This window comes from Alexandromys fortis, unplaced genomic scaffold (assembly GCF_014885135.2).
Source record: "Alexandromys fortis isolate MF-2015 unplaced genomic scaffold, M_Fortis_MF-2015_v1.1 scaffold_27, whole genome shotgun sequence".
NCBI classification, from domain to species: domain Eukaryota; kingdom Metazoa; phylum Chordata; class Mammalia; order Rodentia; family Cricetidae; genus Alexandromys; species Alexandromys fortis.
In genome coordinates this window covers 13,082,373-13,104,218 of record NW_026067952.1, presented here as the reverse complement: position 1 = coordinate 13,104,218, position 21,846 = coordinate 13,082,373, and the positions used below count along the sequence as shown (strand labels likewise).

The following is a 21,846-nucleotide window of genomic DNA, read 5'->3' as shown; positions in this document are numbered from 1 at the left end:
AATAAACAGGAAGGAGACTCTCACACAATTCAGTGTTTCTGTCTCTTTTTGTAGCCAACAAACATGTGTGGTTTTTTTTTGTTTGTTTTTTTGTTTTTTTTGTTTTGTTTTGTTTTGGTCCCCTTTGATGGGTTAGGGTCTAAAACCAGCCTGGGATCTGAAGGAAAGCTGTCCCAGATTTCGGGTGGGTTAGGTATGTGTCAAGCATCTGCTAATAGTTACTCTCCATTCTTTCCCTGCCTTCGATTATTCAGAACCCATGGGAAAGACAAGTGGAGTCACCCTTATTCACTGAGCAGGTGGAAGCCTGGAGTGGCTCACTTTCTGTCCAGAGCCTTCCTGCTTCAACTCCGTGCCCCAATCCTTGGTAATCTGAAGATGTCTCTGTTCACATGGAGCCTGTGCCCAAGGAGTCTCTCCATGTGACCTCCTTTAGTCCTTATGACTGAGGAGGTGATTGTCAACATTTCCCAGACAGGGAAGTTGAAGCTCAGAGTGGCCTGACTGGCACATAGGGCTCATCAGGGCACATAGGGCACATCACGGCACATAGGGCACATCAGGGCACATAGGGCACATCACGGCACATAGGGCACATAGGGCACATCACGGCACATAGGGCACATCAGGGCACATAGGGCACATCACGGCACATAGGGCACATAGGGCACATCAGGGTACATCAGGGCACATCATCAGGGCACATAGGGCACAGGGCTGGGATTGGAACTTGAGCTCTGCAGCTAGCCTGCCTTGGCTTGACTAAACCCTGCCTCTTTCTCTGCTGTGTGTTTTGGGTGAATTATGGTACCAATGGGAGCCTCATTTTTTCCTTACCTGTACCAGTGCCAATCCCAGCAGGGCTGTTATAAAATTTATATGACTGGCATCGTAGGTAGTGCTCAGACAGAGGAAAAAGTGCTAGCTCAGATGGGGTTCTGAGGCCTCAAGTGAGCAGGTGTCTCTGAGCCAGGGTGTGGCTGAGCACCACAGAGTGAATGAGCATCTGGCCATGTACAGTGGGTTTGGGATCTGGGGCCACAATAAGCACTTGAGGGTCATGTGTAAGAGAGGCCTGAGCGTCTGCAGTATTTGCCTGTGTCTGAACAGCCCCTCCATTTACACATAACCTGGCCAGAATGCTCCTGTGCCTCCCATCTGCCCTCTGCCCCTTTCTTGTATATATAAATATATATACACACACACATTCTTAATATATATAATATTAATATAATATATATATATATATATATATATATATATATATATTCCAGCTAGGGCTGGAACCCAGGGCCTCACCTAAGCTGGGAAAGAGTTCCACCATTGAGCAAATTCCTAGTTTCATGGTTTTTAAATTGACTCTTTTTTTTTTTTTTTTGAGACAAGGTTTCTGTGTTACAGTCCTAGCTATCCTGGAGCGAGCTCTTATAGACCAGGTTGGCCTCTAACTCACAGAAATCTGCATGCCTCTGCCTCCTGAGTGCTGGATTAAAGGCGTGAGCCACAAACGCCTGGCTTTAAATTGACTCCTTTTAATCTACATGCACATTTACACATAGCTAAGTTAAATGTGTATGCTTTAAGTTAATGCTGAAAATGAGTATGACCTGCTAGAATGTAAAATTCATACAAAACCAGCCATGTGTATTGGACTCTTTCTGTGATCAGCCCTGGAGAGCATCCATACTCTGGTGTGTATGTGTGTCACAACACTGTGTCTGCACACGGCAAGGCTTTGGTGTAGGAGTTGGGGGCAGATGTGAGTGTAAGGAGCCTAAGTCTGGCACCTGCCCAGAGACTGGTTGGATACCAGTGCTCCTCAAGCCTGTGGAGCCTGACAGGTGGCTCTCTTCCAACCTGGCATAGATCCATACCACAGAGGAGGAAGGTCCGGATGCCAGGGCCATGCCCTTGTCCCTCACTGTCATCTAATCCCATCAGCCATCATCCCCTGGGCTGTGGAACAATAGCAACCTTGAAGCAGTACTGGCAGGTCCCGATGTCTAGTTAATCCATGGGCGGTGACACTTGACACGGTGTTAGAGATTTCTCTGTCCCTGTGTGTTCAGGAACATACTCACGGCCGCTTACAGACTTACAGTCATCTTCCCAGGTCCAGTGTGCAGCTGGGAAACCAAGGCACAGCGTGTTAGAGGGAAGTTCTGGGTCTACTGGGACCCCAGGCACAGTGTAGCTTCTCACACATGGCTGCTCCTGCCCGAGTCTCTGTTTCTTTGGGCAAGCTCTGTATGCTTGCTGTGTGTTCAGACCCTTTCAGATTGGCTCTGGGAAGGACAAGACCAGGCAAGGGAGCTTGGTGCCTTCATTTGGCTCCATAATGGATGCCCTCTGCCCCAGACTCTCTCATCTTTCAAGACTCTGCCAACTGCAGCAGATGAAAGCGAGGCTCAGAGGAATGAGGTAGCTTCCCTGATGGCCCACACGTGTACATGAGGCTGGCCTTGAACTCATCTGCCTGATTCCTAGCCAGTCTCCTTCCCGCTCCTCTCTGAGCACTGAGCACTGCATAGATCATGTAAAGAAGCTGAGATGCAAGGCCCCAGAGCAGGCAGGGAGCTGAGCTAGGTCTTCAGTGCAGATCCACGACTACCAATCTCCAGGGACATGCCAGGGTAGCCGACACGGTGATGCTCCTCAAAGCAGTGTCCCTCATACTGCTGCAAGTAGGGATGGAGACCTTGGGAGGGGGATGTAGACCTGGAGGAAAAAGAGAGAAAGCCAGCAAGGAACCAGCAGCATTTTCTTGCCTTCCAAGAGGCTGAGCCAGGCAGGTGAGCAGGATCAGCGTGGAGTGAGAGAGGTCAGGTGTGTTGCTTTTGTTTCCTCCCAGGATTTTTGTTTGTTTGTTTTTGACACAAGGTCTCTCTAGACAGACTAGGTTGGCCTTGGATTCACAGCAATTGTTGTGACGTGGTGAATGTGGACCCAACAAGGCAATAGTGCCTGTGTCCTTCTCCAAGGCTGCCTGGACCCTCACATCCTCTGTTGTCTATGTAGTTCACTGGGTGGTCAATAACTTGGATGCTGGGGCTGCATTGTGATGGCCTTGGGCCAGCTGCTTCCCTTCGGCCTGCCCTGGGCTCCTGGGGGAGTAGGAGATGATATAGAATGAAGGTCCCTGGGCCAGGATGGCACCAGTCGCAGTTACCCATGCAGAGGCTGTGTGCACAGTCAATGCTGAATAGACGAGGGAGGTTCCCTTCCTTCTTCCTCCTCCAGAGTGTCTTCAATGCATTGTGGCTACCTAGTGCTGGTGGGCATGGAGCGGAAGCAATGGTGGCACCCACACGCCTGGCTGGAAATGAGGGACCTCTTAGCATAACCACTCAGGAGAGGCCTAGCTGGTGTGCTCATGCCAAGAGGTCCCCCGCTCCCACCGCTTGTGAGTGGACTTGTGGACTCTGCTCCTGACTGTTCACCCAAGAAATAGAAACTATAAGTACACGTCCATAAAAAGATGTGCCAAAAATGTACATTGTCGCTTCATTCATAATAGCCAACTTCCTGAAGGCCCTAATGCTTCTAGCTGGAAGATGGCAAAAGCAACCGAACCTTGGAGCATCCGTGTGTGGAGTAGCCCCAGATGGAGAAACACTGCTCCTCACATGACCATGTGAAGCAGTTATGTGGACATGGAGCGTCAGAAGGAGGGAGCTCATAGGACACAGACACCATTGTACGCTATCCCCAGCCACTGTGTCAGGACAGTGGTCAGCTTTGGTGGGCCGTGATTTGGAGGGACACTAGGGGACTTTGGGAGCGCCCAGTTTAAAAGTTCAACAAGCTACACACTTGAAACCCACGGCCCCTTTCTGCTTGGGTTCCATATTTCAAGATGCTTGCTGTTCAGAGAGCTGTGGTGAGAAATGGACCAGGCCTGCATCAGGAAGAATGTGGGTCCCGGCTTTAGCATTGCTGTGAGCAGCCAGGTTAGTGCCGTTGCTCTTGCTCATCTCCCTGAAGGGCCCTCTAGGAGACACCACAGACACATGGTGGTCACCTGGGCTGTCACAAGCTCTCAGGAAGGTCCAGGGGACAGAGCTGGGCTCAGAGGTGGTGCCTCTTTCAGTATAGAGTTCCAGAAGACCTCTTGGTGGAGGTGATGTTAGGACAGACCCCTGCAGAACTAAGGCCCCTAGAATCCCCTCCAAATCATGGCCCACCAAAGTTTTATTTCTGTCCGTGGTTGTTGACTGGTATGTGTGTGTGTGTTCCCTTCAGAACTGTGTGCCCACAGGCTGCCATTGCTTAAAAAGAAGGAAAAGCCGCTCATCCCAGTGTTCTGAGAACACATTAATTGGGAACATGCTGGCTATCTGTGCGTGGTTAAATGAATCATACTATGAAGATTAATTTTATCAACCTCTGTCATTTTTAATTCATGACTGCTGAAATGCTAAAGGGTGTGGCAGCCCTGGGGATCAAGGTTGCTTTTTCTGTTCACAGGGATACCCCACATCAGGTAAACAGTAGGCACCCCACAATGGACCTGCTGTAGAAGGACTGACTGACTAACTGACTAACTGACTAACCGAATATCTCTGCACCATTTTCCCGAAACTGCCTGCTCTGGAGTCCTGGATACCCCAAGTCTTGGGGGTGGTTGGAGTTGTCGTCCCTTCCCCAAGTAGCCCCAGTCCCTTTCCCAAGGCCTGGATTTCTCCATGGTAGGCCTGCGGCTGGTCAAGAGGTCCAGTTGTTTAAGCAGCTTCCTTCCCTCCAGGCCATTTTAAAAGGTGGGCAAGGGAGGCGAGGTGGACCCTGTGCCATTGGGGTCACTGTTAGGGACCAAAAGAGAACTGTATGGGACTGCCAGAGCCCTGCTCACCCTAGCTGGGGAGAGGGGCTGGCCCCTGTGGCTTCTATGCATTTCTTCCTGCCCCTGGGCACTGACCCCAGCCCCTGGCTTTTTCTACAGAAGGAAGGCTTAGTTCAGGCCCTCGGGGAAAACCGCAATTTGCTCCTGACATGACATATTGACGGGTTTCTGGCGGCTGTGTCCCCTTTGTGTCCCCGAGCGGCTGTGGATATATAAGGGCTGCCCCTGGGCTCAAGAGTGGAGGAGTTGACAGGAGGCTGGAAACCCACCTGCAGAGCAGGAGGAACAGGCTGGTAAGGCGGCCTCAGGTGGCCTGGCCCCATCCTAATCTCTTCCTCAGACCCAGTGACTCTTGCTGTTCCATCTGAATAATGGGTATAGAATGAATCTCTCTCAGAGGGAAGAGGGGCCTGGGAGCACCTGGAGGGCAGCAGGAGGGAACCTCCCAACTTACAGGTCTGGGGTCCTTGCTATATAAGGCCATGGCAGGGCTGGATGGACAAGGGCCTAAATCACCCATAGATAGAGTTCCAGGCTAGCCTTTCTTTCTCTAAATGGTGGGACCCAACTGGTCTTCTACAATCCTGGTGTTCCCTCCACGAGAGACCCTAAGGTGACAAGGCCACTCAGGACCATGTCTTAGTAAACAAGGTGTACGGTCAAGTTTGTTGTTGGGTCACACGGTGCCCATGGGACACCTTTGTGCCAGGGAGAAGGTGCCTGTTCTGGGTTGACTCAGTCTGTACTAGAGCCTGCAGCTCGGTGAGTGACGAGCTACTGGGTCCTGCCCTCACCCCATGACAGGTGCCTTCCTGTGCACAGGCCAGTTACATTGAGACACAAGACACAGTCCCCTCCTGCCTGTAGCTTACAGAGTTGGCCAGCCAGGATATGGACACATTTGAATAAATGCAACTTGTGAGAACTTCCTCAAAATAAATATCTCAGTGATCGGTAGGATTCTCGAGACAAGGCAAGGGGAGGGGCCTCTTCCAGAAGGCGGCTAACTGGATGGACTAGGAATCGATACAGAGACTTCCTAGCGACTGGAATAACACGTGCAAAGGCCCTGGGGTGGGGCGGATTTAGAATATTTAAAACTAAGGTGGTAAAAGAGATTTGTGGGTAATGGTGCGGAGTCCTGGGCCTCACTCAGCCTTGGGTAGTAGGAGTCACGGAGGGTATCCAGAGGGAGGAATAGATGGAGGTGTGCCTAAAGAGAAGTCAGCTCTGTGGATTTAGAGTTACAACCAGATATTTTTGCTCTGCCTTCAGCCCCTTTCCCATTGCAGTGACAATCAGAATAGAGGTGGAGAGGAGGGATAGGTGAGGCGGAGTGCTGCGTATCTCTGACCAGCCACTCCTGACATGGGATTGGCAGCCGGCAAGGAAGCAACCTGGAGCCACAGAGGATCTCACTGAAGCGTGTACCCTAGACCCTGCCAGGCTTACAGCGTCACATGACAACTTTTTTTGTTTTGTTTTTGTTTTTGTTTTTGAGACATGGGTTCTCTGTGGCTTTGGAGCCTGTCCTGGAACTAGCTCTTGTAGACCAGGCTGGCCTCCAACTCGCAGAGATCCGCCTGCCTCTGCCTCCCGAGTGCTGGGATTAAAGGTGTGCGCCACCACGGCCCGGCTCACATGACAACTTCTAAGCCACATGGATTCAGACTGGAATGTTGGTCCTGTTGGTGGTTAGCTCTTGATTGAGTTCCCTCTAATTTCTGGGCCTCAATTTCCCCCCACCCCTGCAAAAAGGGATCCAATGCAGGCCTCAGAAGTTGTGCTGGGCAGTGCAATGCTTGCTCTGTGTGCTGGCTGGATAGGGCAGGAATAAAGCCACACGGGCTGTCCAGGAAGGAAAGAGGGCCACAGAGCAGCAGTGACAGCGATGGAGAACAAGAGGGGACAGGCTGGGTGTGTGGAACTGGTCAAGTCTTTCCCCCCAACCCAGGTGTGCAGCTGACAATGCTGGGCGTGTACACACTGCTCCTGCTCTGGGGCCTGGCCACTCCGAGCCTGGGCTTGCTTGAGACAGTCGGCACACTTGCTCGGATCGACAAAGATGAACTGGGCAAAGGTGAGTCAGGGGCAGGTGGGCAGACTGGAGGGACCCCTCTGCAATTGTCTGCATCAGAGGCAGACATTCGAGCTGAGGCTCTTAGTGCTCAGCTGGCACTTTCTGCTATATTCTGTGGGGACCCTGGAGGATCCAGCAGCACACACTCTGACATGGACTTGCTCTCCAACTCCTCCAGTGGCCACTGTTGCCATTTCCTCTGAGCAGAGAACTGAACTGTGTGGAGTTGCCTGGAGCTGGGGACAGGCATGGAGAAGGGCCTGGCTGGGTCATATCTCTACTTCATGTTTTTGAGGTGACCATCTTAGGGACAATGCAGGGTTACCCATGGTAGGGCTTTTCCACCCTGCCCTCCCATAGCTACAGAGCCAGGCTGTGGACCTCAAGGCTGGGGTTGCTACTGCACTGACTTCAGTCCCTGGGTCCACTCTCCAGTCCGGTTCCAGGGTAGCCCTGGGTCCACTCTCCAGTCTGGTTCCAGGGTAGCCCTGGGATCTGGAGCTGAGTTTAACTCCAGGCCCTCACATCACATTTGCTCTGACACTGGGCAAGTTTCTGCCCCTTTTGGCTTTTTGTCTGTCTCAGATGAATGGTTTGTCAGGGGGTGTGGTCATTTATTCCTGGCACTCCCTGGGTACCATAAGTGGGGCCAGTGGGAGGAGTTCCTACCCCTTGAAGTGACATGTCAATCCTAGTGGAAACAGCTAAAAGGAAAAGGCAGCGGCCTCGGTCCTGGTCCTCAGTGTGGAAGAAGAGTTTATTGATCTTCCTCCTTCCCACCCTCTCTGCAGCCATCCAGAACTCGCTGGTTGGGGGCCCTATTCTACAAAACGTGTTGGGAACCGTGACATCGGTGAACCAGGGCCTCCTAGGCGCAGGCGGGTTGCTTGGAGGAGGTGGTCTGCTGAGCTACGGGGGCATCTTCAGTCTTGTGGAGGAACTCTCGGGGTGAGGCGGCAGGGCTCCGCGGGGTTCTGCAGGAAGGCTTGCCACCCCCCCCCCCCGCTTGCTGCTGGGAGGAACTATGGTCATTGGTGGGCAGTGAGGGTGGTGCAGGAAGGGGAATAATGACTGTGAGCCTGGCAGGGCATGGACAGCCTCTTGCCACTGTCACTCAGGGGCTGGAGACAATTGTAGTCACTTGCTGTGTGACCCTGGGAAGGTTGCTTGATTTCTCTGGGCTAAGCCAGGTGTCTGTCTGGCTCCTTCCCTCATCTCTTTTGGGAGTCTCCTCAGAAGACCCTGGGCCTGCTGAGCTCCTCCTCATCTCCTGTACACCTCAGGGTCTCTCGATGACACTCACTCTGTCCACACACACATTACTGGTGTGTCTTTGTCACCATGGCAGATTATAAAACCAAGGAGGGGAAGAATTCTCCTCTGGGCTGTTCATTGGAATGCCCTTGCCATATAAACAGGGTGTTGTGATAATTTTAGGATGAAGGAAATGGCAGGTGGCTAATACATTTAGCAGGATAGTCCCCAGCAGGGGTTTCTAGGTGACCCTAAGGACTGCTGGTAAGTTGGTCTACTAAGTGCAGAGATGGGACAAGTGTCAACTCCCTCCACAGGTGAGCAGGTGGAAGCCCCACAGGGAAGGAAGGTTTTTGCTGTGCTCACTCAGGGGTAGAGAGGACTCTGTATGTGACTGCAGCCCACACTGCTTACCCATCGCTGGAGTGAGTCAGGGCAGCCAGTAAGTTGAGGAGCATGGGCTTGTAATGGCAGAGGAGATGGGGGCCTGGTCCCCATGTAGCACCCATATCTACTAAGGGGACTGGTGATGGCTGATAGCATTGAGCTTCATCGAATAATTCTGAGATAGACCTTATCAATGCCCGGGTTTTACACTTACAAATACTGACCTGCAACAGCGGTATGACACTTCCGTAGTCACAGGTAGCCACAGAACACGGGTGTGAAGTGTTGGTTGGATACCATGATGTTAGGACAGCATTAATATGTATGCAACAGGCCAAAAAGAACCATGTATTCAGTGAGCACTCAATAAATGCTATCACTGTTATTAGATTCCCCATCTCTGTGGACCTCCCTGACTGAATGAGTCTCACATTGTCCTTGCTTCAAGGAGCCGTAGAATGTGCCAAAGCCTGATATGGCAGGGCTATAAGCTGCAGGCTGAGAACCAGGAAGGAGGACTTCCTAGAGGAGGGGATGTCTGACTGAAATCAGGAGGCCCAGGACTCAGGTGGAAGAGGACGCTAAGTTAAAGAGAGTCAGGAATGAGTGCTCCAGACAGGAATAGTGAGAATGAGCTGGAAGGAGAACAAGAAATCCCGTGTAGGGTGTTCTCTGTATGGGACCCCGTGTCACAGGCTGCCAAATAGGATCCGGCCTCCAACTCTGATGCTGGGGTTACACTGCTGAGCATGGACCATACTTGGAATCTGCCAGTCAGCTTCTCCCTGGCCTGGCGGCATATGTAGGAGTGAGCAACCCACTTCACCCCTTCTCCAGGCTGAAGATAGAGGAAATTACTCTGCCCAAAGTGTCACTCAAGCTGCTGCCGGGGTTTGGGGTGCAGCTGAGCCTGCACACCAAGGTTAGCCTGCATGGCTCTGGGTGAGTGTACTTCTGGGAGCCCCTATCCACTACACCCCCTCCCCCCATTTCCTCTACCTTACTTCCTCCCCAAGGGACTCCTATTCTGTTTCTCTTGGGCCCCATGCTATTCCCTTCCCCCAGAGAACCCCACCTCATTGATGATCCTCATGCTTCCATGGCGTTTCCCTGGCCCTCTTCCACGGCCTGAGGTGGGGCGAGGGGAGTGCCAACGCTTGGGAACCAGGCCCCTTGCCATCCAGACCCAAGGATGGAGTGGGCATGGTGAGATGGGGAAGGTCTGGAAGGCAGGCCATATTCATTCTGGGAGTTTTGCAGTCCCCTGGTGGGCCTCCTGCAGCTGGCTGCAGAGGTGAATGTGTCCTCGAAGGTGGCACTGGGTATGAGCCCACGGGGGACACCCATCCTGGTCCTTAAGCGCTGCAACACTCTCCTGGGCCACACCAGTGTGATGTCGGGGTGAGTCTGGCTTGTACGCATTCAGCCTGGGATGCCTGTCTCCCAGCTCTGCCTGAGAATGTCATGCCGCCCTGCAGTCCCAGGCTTTGTCCCAGACGTGAGAATCAAGTCATAGCGCACAACACACCTAGTCCAGAGTGATGTCCTCCTGTTTCTAGGGTCCCGCTCAGGGCTCCTTGTCCCCAAGAATCATCTCTGCTCACAGCATGTAAGAGCCTCAGCTGTGACTCTGACTTGTGTGATTCTGGCCTCAGTGTCTCCTGTGTACGTCTGCAAACACCTTCATAGGTACCACTTTCTGCGGGCACCCACTCACCTGCCCATACTCATGATCTGCCTCACTCCAGGGAGAGAGCAGAGCCCACATAAGGGCAAGGGGCCTGCCCAAGCTCCCACACACAGATGAGACAAACATGGAAGGTGGTCTCTGACCACTGCACTGCCCTCCCCCGACCCGCTCCTCCTCTGCCTCCCTGGCGCTGTCTTCATCCTAGGCCAAGTCCCAGCTTCCTGACCTTGCTGGCTTAGTTTTAGCTCCAGCAAAGGATGGGGTTCCTCTGTAAAGGCTTTACCAAGGGTGGGGTCTTTGGGCTCCTTAAATTCTAGCATGTGTTCTGATGCACTGGATGTGGTAAGCCCAGGGAACTGCTGCTATCTTGGAATGTGGCTTTGTGGAGATATGACCCTGTACCCCCATAATTCCCAGACAGGCCTGAATCCAACCAGTATCACTTATTCTGAGGCCATCTTCCTGTCATTCATTCATTCATTCTTTCATTCATGTTTATTAAGCCCCATGCTAAGCCAGGCATTGCTGCCCATGCAAATGACCCTGTTGGATGAAACCTGGGTTCAGACACTTCCAGAGCACAGGTTGCATAGTAGGCTTGTGAGGGATCCTCACAGTGGCATAGGATAGGGTGGGGCTGTCTAGCCAGGGAAGCTGAAGCCTTGGATGGACCAACGTAAGGCAGGGCCAGGGCTTAAATACAGGTCCCTAAAGCCCCAGCCAAGCTCACAAAAGGAAGAGACAGGAGAAAGGCAGAGGCCCTGGTCCACCTGCCCTGATACCCACCTTCATGTCTCCTCCATCCAGGCTGCTGCCCACACCGATCTTTGGACTCGTAGAACAGACACTCTGCAAAGTGCTGCCTGGCCTGGTGAGTGTGCCCCACCTCCTGCGCAGGCCACCAAGGGTAGTTATCTGGCATCACTGACTGAGGAGAACTGTGGTAGGTGGAGTGGATAGATAGTCTGCCCTGGACTGAAGGAAGCCGTGTAGCCATGGGAGGGGAGAAGACAGCTCGGGTGGACTCAAGGACGTTCACCTGGGCTCTGGGGCTGAGCATGGGCTCCTGGTTCTGTGTTCTGGCAACACTTTCTTTTCTTCCTTCTTTCTTTCCTTATTTTCTCCTTCCTTCCTTCCTTTGTAACATATTTCAATTGTTTTTATTGAAATATATATTTTTATATTTATAAATAAATATATAATTATATATAATTTCTCTGAGCCCCTCCTTTCCTTCCCTTCCCCCTTCTACCCTCTCCCACGATCCCCACACTCCCAGTTTACTCAGAAGATCTTTTTCTACTTTCCATGTATATTAGATCCATGCATGTCTCTCTTAGGGTCCTCTTTGTTGTCTAGGTTCTCTGGGGTTGTGGATTGTAGGCTGGTTATTCTTTGGTTTATGTCTAAAAGCCACTTATGAGTGAGTAGATATTATTTTGTCTCTCTGGATCTGGGTTACCGCACTCAATATGATGCTTTCTCGATCCATCTTTTTGCCCACAAATTTCAAGGTGTCGTTTTTCCTGCTGTGTAGTACTCCATTGTGTAAATGTATCACATTTTCCTTATCCATTCCTCGGTCAAGGGGCATTTAGGTTGTTTCTAGGTTCTGGCTATGACAAACAATGCTGCTATGAACATAGTTGAGCACATGTCCTTGTGATATGATTGAACATCCTTTGGGTATCTGACAATACTTCCGCCCAGAGTCCTTGGTTGATATTCTGGGTGGGTTTGTGCTTCGAGGTCAATGCTGCGCTATGGCTTCTCTGTCTAGTCTTCCTGGCTGCCCAGGGCTGCAGGTTACACCAGCTGGCTGCCCAGGGCTGCGGGTTACACCAGCTGGCTGCCCAGGGCTGTGGGTTGCACCAGCTGGCTGCCCAGGGTTGTAGGTTACACCAGCTGGCTGCCCAGGGTTGTGGGTTACACCAGCTGGCTGCCCAGGGCTGTGGGTTACACTAGCTGGCTGCCCAGGGCTGTGGGTTACACCAGCTGGCTGCCTGCAGCCATTCTCTTTCCAGTGCTGACCGGAGCTAGTGCACCAGTCTTGCCTCAACCCCATCTTAGGTGTCTGCCAGTAACTGTGACCTTGGCAGGTAGCTCTTCATCTCTGACCCCAGCTGTAGACTGAGGTGCTGGGCTGGAATCTCACGTGGATGGTAAAGTGCCTGCTCAATGCACTCAGCGCTCAGTGAGTGGAGGGCAGGGTGTGATGGGTTTTGTGGATGACAGAGGAGATGAGGTACCCTGGGACTTCTGACCACAGACCTCTCTCTGCACTGGGGTGGCAGGATGGAGCTGCAACGGTAGAGGGAGCAGTAGCCGCTGTGACATTGCTTCAGTTGCCCCTGTAATCTCTACTGCACCCCCAGTAATCTTTAGCACTTTAGAAAGTGCTAACGTGGGGTTCATGTAACAAAGATGTGAGGCTGTGTGCCCATATGTCCCCTCCCCATCTCCTGCCTGTCTTCATCCCCTGCTTTGCTTTGAGACCCAGCACCAGTTGGAGAAGGGGCTGCTATCTCTTGCCCCAAGCAGGGCGCACCCTTATCTCTGTGATAACTTCTGTCTCCTCCTATACAGCTCTGCCCTGTGGTAGACAGCGTGCTAAGTGTGGTGAATGAACTCTTGGGGGCTACACTGAGTAAGTTGGGGCCCTGCCCCGCCTCTGTGATTCTTTCTCTTGTCTGCCTTCCCTTATCACTGAACAGGTGACCATGGAGGGAAGTGGGGTAGAGGGAACACTTTCTCTTCAGACTGCCCACTCCACTTTGGGGAGATCTCTGGAGAAGGCCTAGGGTGGAGACTTAAGGAAGGGGTGCTAGCGAGGATGTCAAATGCAGACAGACCCACTGAGCTCTGCAGACAGACAGCCAACACCCACTGAGCACCCAGGCTCTGCAGACAGACACTCACTGAGATTCAGGGTCTGCAGACAGACAGACACTCACTGAGCACCCAGAGTCTGCCACAGACAGACACTCACTGAGCACCCAGGCTCTGCAGACAGACAGACACCCACTGAGCACTTGGGACTGAAACAGGCAGCAAAGGTTCTCTGGGGAGAAGGAAGCCTCAGCCCCAGAGGGCTTCAGCAAGGCAAACCCGGTCAGGCAGTCCAGTGGCTATCCTCTTCTGTGGGGTCCTCTGTACTCGGGGAAGTAGGCTAAGGAACAGGGCAGCATGGCGCTCTGGCCACACCTCCATCAGGGAGCCTGGGAAAGAGGCATGGGCAGGCATGGGTCAGTCATAGTAGGCCCTAAAACAGGAACACAGACTTTGTCACTTTGTGTGGCCTCGGGCTGTGGACGTCCTCGGGAGGTGGGGTGACAGCAGCACCCAATGAGTTCTGGATTAAAGGTGAGTATGCAGCAGGTGCTCAATGGATGAAGGGGGGACTGTTCCTGGTGGCTAGGTTGAGGTTGTACTGTCTGCCCTCTTTCCTGCAGGCCTGGTGCCCCTTGGGCCTCTGGGGTCTGTGGAGTTCACCCTGGCTACGCTGCCCCTCATCTCCAACCAGTACATCGAACTGGATGTGAACGTGAGTGTCCCGAGACCAAGGCAGCAGGGTCCATGAGGGAGCTGCAGAGGTTGATGGGCATCACTGGCAAGGCCAGGAGGCTGAGCAGTCACATATCTTCCTGTCCCCGTCTCCTGCCCCGTAGCCCATCGTGAAGAGCATAACTGGTGACGTCATTGATTTTCCCAAGCCACGCCTCCCAGTCAAGGTGCCCCCCAAGGAGGACCACACCTCCCAAGTGACTGTCCCTCTCTACCTCTTCAGCACCGTGTTTGGGCTCCTGCAGACCAACGGTGCCCTTGACCTAGACATCACCACTGAGATGGTGAGTGGGGTATGGGGATGTTGGGTAGGGACACCTGTAGTCAGACATACGCTAGAGTCATTGGCCAAGCATCTTTATTCATCAACCAGTAAAAGCAACACACACAGAAGGGACCTCCCACATCAGACACCTGATCCCCGGCCTTGGAAGACCTGGTGTTGGGTTTTCCTGTGGTCACTCACAGCCTTGCTTAGCCTGTTCTCTGTAAGTGAGGGTTGGGCATGTTTAGAACATACACACTGTCGTCCATGCTGTCCCAGAGGAGGATGCCAATCCTCCATGGCACGTCTGAAACCTTCTAAACTCAGCCCTCCAGAAAGCCACCCCCAGCAGCCAGAACTGGCACAGAGTCAACCTTCCTTCCAGCCTTGGGTCAGATGAACCTTTCCTGAGTGTCAGCTATTTTACACTAAAGCAGGAATGGCTGGCATCCCATCTGCTTTCTTAAGAATAGGTTTGAGGGGGCTGGAGAGATGGCTCAGTGGTTAAGAGCATTGCCTGCTCTTCCAAAGGTCCTGAGTTCAATTCCCAGCAATCACATGGTGGCTCACAACCATCTGTAAAGAGGTCTGGCGCCCTCTTCTGGCCTTCAGGCATACAGACAGAATATTGTATACATAATAAATAAATATCTAAAAAAAAAAAAGAATAGGTTTGAGCTGGAGGAAAACAGCTAACAGCTAGGGTTTGACTTTGCCGAAGGCCACTTACACTTTTGTCCTGGAGCTTCTGGGACCTCCTTGATTTTATGCTGGCTCCATTGTCCCAGTGGCTTAGAAGGCCCAGCCTCTAGAAGCCCTGCCAGAGGATTTTTCTTGGTCTCAGTCCTACCTGGAGCAGTGAGTTCTGAGCTATGTGGAGGCCTCACATGCAGCTTAGGTTTGAGGCAAGAGGTTTGGCCTCTTACTTCAAACAGGGTAGGGAGGGGTCTTCAGGGGACAGAGGTAGGGATCTTTAGCTGGGGATAAGGCAGAGTCTGAAGGAGGGAAATGTGTCTGTTGTGGAATATTTGTTCAGATTGTAAAGATGTGTCTTTGCCAAGGTGCCTTCTGATTGGTTTAATAGAGATCGGAATGGACAATAGCTAGGCAGGAGTTATAGGTGGAATTTCTGGGAGGAGGGAGAGAGGAAGAGTAATTGAGAAGATGCCAGGAGATACAAAACAAGTCGGAGGTACAGAATGAAAAAAAAAAGGTAAAAAAAAACATGTGGTAGAATGTAGATTAAAAAAATACAGTGCACTCCTTTAATCCCAGCATTCAGGAGGCAGAGGCAGGAGGATTTCTGTGAGCACAAGACCAGTCTGGTCTGTAGAGCGAGTTCCAGGACATCCAGGGTTGTTACACGGAAAAACTCTGTCTCGAAAAACAAAACAAAACACAAAAAGGGTTAATTTAAGATAAGAACTAGTTAGAAACAAGTCTAAGCTATAGGCTGAGCTTTCATATTTAATAATAAGTCTCTGTGTCCTTATTTGGGGGGTGGCAGAATAAAGAAAGACACTGGACACCATATGTAGCAAGTCTTTTTCTGTGCTGCCAGCTTCCGAATAAGGACACAGAGAATTATTATTAATTGTGAAAACTTGGCCTTAGCTTAGGCTTGTTGCACCAGCTCTGATAAACTGACTCATTTATTTTAAGCTGCATTCTCTCATGTGGCTTGTTACCTCCTTTCTCTGTACGGCTCTGCTCGAGTTGCTTTCTCCGTGACTGGCTGATGACCCTGCCTGTCTTCCTCTCTGAGTCCACTGTGTCCCAGGAGTCCTGCCTAACCTCTTCCTGCTTGGCTGTTGTCCATTCAGCTCTTTATTAAACCCATCACAGTGATACATCTTCACATGGTGCAAAGGAATATTCTGCAACATGTCAGTGAGCGACACGCCTGGGGCTGTGAGCATTATCATGAGAGGTCTTCCCAGAATATGTCTTATGTTATAACCACCACGGTGTGTTGACTGAGCCCGAGAGTGCGTCTGGAGCCCTGGGGACAGAGTGTGGACAGATCTATTCTGATAGGTGGTTCATGTGGGGTCACTGTTGCTTAGCAACCTATTGCTTAGTGGATCATGATTACCACTGCTTCCTAGCTACCTCAAGGGGAAGAGGCATGGGCCTAGTATGCTCACATTCCCAACATTTCCGCTACAGCTGGTAAGCTTATGTGAACCCCTGAGATGAAATGGTCATCCCATGAGTGATTGCTGAGGTGATGGACAAGAGCGCCTGGGGCCTAGCCTCTACTTTCCGATAATGTCTGGGAACAATGAGAGGGATCTGATAACAGCTGCACAACTTGGGCTGCCGTTAGCCAAGGATAGACATTGGGCAGAGCTTTAGTATCCCTTGCGTAAAATGAGGGCAGTCTTAGCTGCAGGGTTGTTGTGTTGGTTGTGCAAGGGAAGCTGGGAAGAACTCTCTGCACGCATCTGGTGCCTGGTACAGGGTCATCATCACTGAATAGGTGCGAGTGTCTGTAGTGAGCAGAGGTGGGAGGGACATTATCTCTGTATTGCCCATGTGCCCAGGGATTCCTTCCTTCTCCACTAACCTCTTGTTTGCTCTCAGGTTCCCAGAAATATCCCGCTGACAACTACTGACCTGGCAGCTTTGGCCCCCGAGGTGAGTGGCCCTCCTAGGAGTTCCCTTAGTGTAACTCTTTCCCCTTGAACTTGAATAGACTCCAAATCTTTCCCAGGGCATCTCTCTAGACACCCACGGTTAATACTGAGTCCAAATTCCTACTAAAGTGTGGAGTGCTAATGACCATATCCTTTCCTGATAGCACAGCTGGCGTAGAAAGGAAAGCATCAGAGTGTCCCAGAAGCCACCTGAGTTCACTGGCCACAGCTGCTCCAGCAGGCATAGAACAGGAGAGTCTCCCCAGGTCCCTAATTGCTGTGGTCCTTCCAGCTGCCTTCCTTCCAGTTACTCAGAAGGAAGCACACCATTAGAGCATTCTGTGTGTCCCAGCGTCACCTCCGTCTTTGAGAAGTGATGGAAATCAGGACAAGAGCAGTTTAGAACAGAGGCATACTGCCTCCCCACCCACGGCTTTTTGCTGTCTTGGAGAGACAAAGGAGAAGGGGCATGGAGGTGGAGATAGGGGGCATTAGTACGTGATATTAGGGCCCAACTTCCCTAACTCAGCTGGGCCTGGGCCCGCCACTCTCCAGCTGGGGGAATCAGAATCATCCTGATGTTGACATGACTCCCATCACTTTAGGGATCTTAGAGCAGCAGCAGAGTCTGAGGGGGGTCAGATAGAGGGACAGAGGATGTGGTGGCTGCTGAGTTGGGTGTGGAGGACAAGGTCTGTGAGTCCATGGAGGGGATGGCTCCAGGAAATCTCAGGGAGCAAGGGGGGACTTCACCCCTCAGAGTCTCAGGGCTGAAGGGCAGAGGAGGCTCAGGAGAGGAAGGGCCTAGGGTTGGACTCTCAGGAGAACCTCTTGAGGGCAGGAGGAAGGGGACTAGGGATTTGTGGCAGAGATAACTGAAAGGGCCCTTGGGTTGCCACAGTTCGTGTGTGTTGTTTTATTTTTGATCTTTGAGCTTGTTATTTAGCCAAGGCTAGCTTTAATTCTTGATCCTTTTGCTTCTGTCTTCCAAAGCCTGGGATTTTAGATGTGTGCCACCATGCCCAGCTTGCCTGTGCATGTGGTCTGATTCGGTGGCCCCACGGGTTAGAGTCTTGCCACCTTGATGGGGCCAGGTGCCTGCTCTCCTAGGTCATGCTGTGACCTTGATGTTGGCTGTGACGATGCTTCTTGCCTGGTGGATGGTCAGTGTGTTTGCTGACTGACCGACTGTTTCCGATATTGGGTGTCAAAGCTGCCTGAGTGCCCACTGCCCTTTCCTTGTCTCTCCCAGGCCCTGGGGAAGCTGCCCCCTGGCCAGCCCCTCCTGCTCTCGCTGCGGGTGACAAAAGCACCCATGGTTGCACTGCAGAGCAAGAAGGCCACAGTCTCCATCCCAGTGACCATCCTTGTACTGTCGTCTGTCCCTCAAGGAAGTCCTGTAGCCCTCTTCCAGATGAACGGGGTAAGTGGTTGAGTGGAGAGTGGGGAGCCCCATGTGTCAAACAAGACCCCCCCCCCCACATCATCTCTGAACTGAACCTGTTTAGCCAGTTTCCCACCTACCCCTAACCCTTCTCTGGCCCAGTGGATCCGTGCTGTTTCCTTGAGTCCTGGGTGTTGTTCCCTAATGGCCTAACTTAGCTCAGCTGTCTCCTGGGGGAATCTGCTGCCTGCTTCAGCCTGCTGGTCCCAGCATGCCTTGCGCTCTACCTGCCCTGCCTGTCTCCTCTGCTATCTTCCTAGGTTTGCTCAAGTGTGCTGGGGAGCCTCTAGCTCCCCCATGGGTTAAACAGTGGGTCTCTCCAAGGTCTGCAGCCAAGAATGCCTGCAGTTCCTGCCACCCAGTAGGACCAGAGCAACCTGTGGCAGGAATGGGCAGAGGTTCTCTTGGCTTTCAGGTGACTGTCCTTATGCCTTGCAGAGTCAGGGAAAATAAATGCCCTCTCTTTTTCTCAGGTTATGACTCTAAATGCCCAGCTGGCTCCATCCACTACCAAGTTGCATATATCCCTGTCCCTGGAACGGTAATGTGGGGGTCTTAGGGTGACCTTATCCCCTCTAGACACAAGAATCAGGGACTGGTTAAAATAGGAGCCACCTGGTGTCGGTGAGCATCACTGAGCTGGGTGTTTAGTGGGTTTGTCTCACCTTAGGGCCTACAGGGAGGGGACTGGCGATCACTTCAGATTGAGCAGGTAGGGCTCAGAGTAGGTGGCCTTGACTGGCCCCTCCACTGCTCCCTATGCTCAGAGGCTGCCCCTGCAGCGAGCCTGCACCAGGATAGAGAGGCTGCACCCTGTGCCACCAGTCTGATGCTGACCACAGGGACAGGAGCTCCACACTGCTGGCAGATGCTTCTGCCTCCTATGGACTCCTTCCTTGGATTCCTCCTCTCCTGCCCTGTGTTAACTGGACATCCAGAGCATCCAAGTAGCCAAGATGAAAGCGAAAGACCGTTCTCCTCATACTTTCATACACTTCCCAGTACAGTACTTTATAGTTTGTAAAGTGCACTCTGGCTCGAGAAATAGACCTGTGTTCTTGGCCTCCCTCTCCTCCTGGCGCTCTGGCTATGATGAAGTTGGTCTGGCCCCTGTCCCAGTGGTAGAGAATTTCTCAGATGTCTTTGAGATTCCCCTGTCCTGAGTCACAGCACCCAGTATGACATCTCTCTGCCTTTTGGCCTCTACAACTTCCCTGTGGTTCCATTACAGCCCCCCCTTAACCAGGCCTGCTGCCTGCTCCTCCCTGCCCCCTGGTGGCAGTTCATACCACAGCACTCCAGAGGTGAAGATGAAGGTCTAGGCTTACCCTGAACTAGGGTTCACTGGTATACATGACCATTAGTGAGCACTTGCTGGATGTGGACTGATTCAAGTACAGTATCATACACATAGACATCTGGGAGCCCCCTCGGAGGGGTTTGAAGCGCAGTCTCAGAAGGGAAGTGAGGGCCTCTCAGTCCATTTCACAGTGAGGAAAACAGAGACCTTGGGCCAAGGCTGGAGAGAGATGAACTAGCTGAGTCTTGTTTCCTGTCTCTGGAAGGCTATGATTGGGGTGGGCCAGGGTAAGCTAGGTGAACAGCCCTCAGTAGGAAGTGAGGAGCAGCTAGAACCTCTCATCCTTTCTCTTCTCTCTGCCAGGTTGAGTGTCCAGCTGGCCTCCTCCTTTTCCCAACCTTTTGATGTAAGTCCCTGGGAAGAAGGAACTTGGCACAAGGCGGAGCATTTGGGTGGGGAGTGGCGGCTGAGTCAAGGTCATGGCTGCTTCTATGCCCTCTGAGCAGAGCAGAAAAAGAGAGAAGGTTGCTAGTGTTCATGGTTGTGTTTGCCTGTGCACCTGCATTTGTGTGTGCACATGTGTGTGCATGTGTGCAAATGGCACTGATTACCCTAAGAAAACCAATCCCGTGTTCTTCCAAGGTCTTGGACCGTCACGCATGTAAATATTCAAAGGCTCACAAGTTCCGAAGACCTAGAAGTCACACAAAGTTCTGAACCCAGAAAGTTCTAGCATTTCAGAGCCCCAAAGAGTCCCGAGGCTGCTTCCTGCTTCTTATAGACTTCCGAGGCTCTGAAATCTCAGGGACAGCCTCACATTCTAGAATGTTCTGAGTGCTCAAAAACTGACTAAATTCTAAGATCAGACTTCACATAGTTCTACCGGATCTGGGCACATTCCTTCTCCTTTTCTCAGGCACACCCACCCTAACCCACAGAATCTTCTAGAACGGAATGTCTTCTAAGATCCCAAGCTAAGGGTGAAACCTGCATTAACCCGAGTCTCTTTTGGTGCTATTGAGTAGACAACCCAGTCCAGGGGATCCATTACCTGCCAGGAACTGTTTCTTTAGGCTTGCTGAAGGCTTCCAGGCCTCTGGCATCCCATGAAGTCCCTTCCACACACCCTGTGTTGCAGGCATCCCATCTAGAAGAATGGCTAAGTGATGTGGTCCGGGCAGCCTACATGCAGAGGCTCAACGGTATGACCGAACTGAAGACCGATTTGCTCCTCACTCCCTTGCTTTGAGAATACTGAGGCCAGGGAGATGCCAGTGTTTCCCTTCATGCAGCAATAACCAGTAACACCTTGCTCTACTCTGGGCCTCCACAGTTATCCTCCCCTGGGCCCTGCTTAAATGCCCATAGTTACGTGGGAAGTAGTCATATCAGCAAGAGATGACACCTCTAGGAGGTATGGCTGAAGGGGAACCATAATGTGATCTCAAAAACACAGGTTTTGTCTTGTTTTGTTTGGGTATGGTGGGGTAAGTAGGAGTTTGCCAATAAGAAGCTGAGTTCCCACAGGGAGGAATGTCTGCCCATCATCAGTGTCTTGGGACACCCCATCTTTGTCTTCACCCATTTTCTCTTCACAGAACACCTGGAGGTTGGGATACCCCTGCCTAAGATTCTCAATGTCAACTTTGCCAATTCAGCAGTAGATATCATTGAGGTGAGCCTCTCTGTGGCTGTGTTCAGATGACACCATCTTAGGCTCAGAGGGACATACTTGATACCTCTGAGAGACATGTTCTGCCTCACCTTCTGACCTGCCTCTGTATCATTTCTATATAGCTCGGAGAAATACAAACCATGTCTATGAGAAATAGCTAATAAATAGCTCGTGTATTTCTACCTTTGCCTTCCTTGCCCATGGCAGACATTGTCAATCAATCACAGAATTCTGTTGAATTATGACATGTCTGATCTGAAGAAGGAACCTCAGATAAACTCACAGAATCACAGTTCTTTGGTTTATGAATAGCAAATACTTGTTCTGGCCTTCCCTCGTCTTATGCCCATGGCAGGCATGACTAATAGATTGTGACATCCACCAACACACTTTTTTGGGCTACAAGCCTGTTCAAGTCAGCACACTTCTGAGTCTTGGGACAGTTCCAGGAAGTGAGCAGAACAGGGGTTTCTGTACCAGTTTTTAAGCTGAGGATGAAGGCCAAGGGGTGTCAAGGTTATTCAGGATGTCTGAGCCAGGAATCTGACCCACACCAGACACGTTCAGCTGCTTCCCCCTGGTTTAATGCTGGGTCTCAGAGCAGGAAGCAGGCACATGGTGAGGCAGATGCGCAGGCCTGGGGCTTGGAGACCTAACTGAGAATTCCTGTTCTTGCAGAACGCTGTTGTGCTGACCGTGGCACCATGA

General features: G+C 51.8%; 1 protein-coding gene across 1 annotated transcript; it reads left to right on the top strand.

The window, feature by feature from the left end:
- The first annotated feature begins 6,808 nt into the window (after positions 1-6,808).
- Bpifb3 (BPI fold containing family B member 3) lies at positions 6,809-21,846 on the top strand. The gene is made up of 15 exons (XM_050151351.1): positions 6,809-6,920; positions 7,712-7,868; positions 9,399-9,503; positions 9,822-9,962; positions 11,059-11,122; positions 12,838-12,898; positions 13,704-13,795; positions 13,920-14,099; positions 16,667-16,720; positions 17,972-18,142; positions 18,637-18,704; positions 19,827-19,869; positions 20,602-20,665; positions 21,062-21,138; positions 21,817-21,846. Exons 1-15 carry the CDS (start codon positions 6,809-6,811, stop codon positions 21,844-21,846), a joined length of 1,419 nt encoding a protein of 472 aa, XP_050007308.1.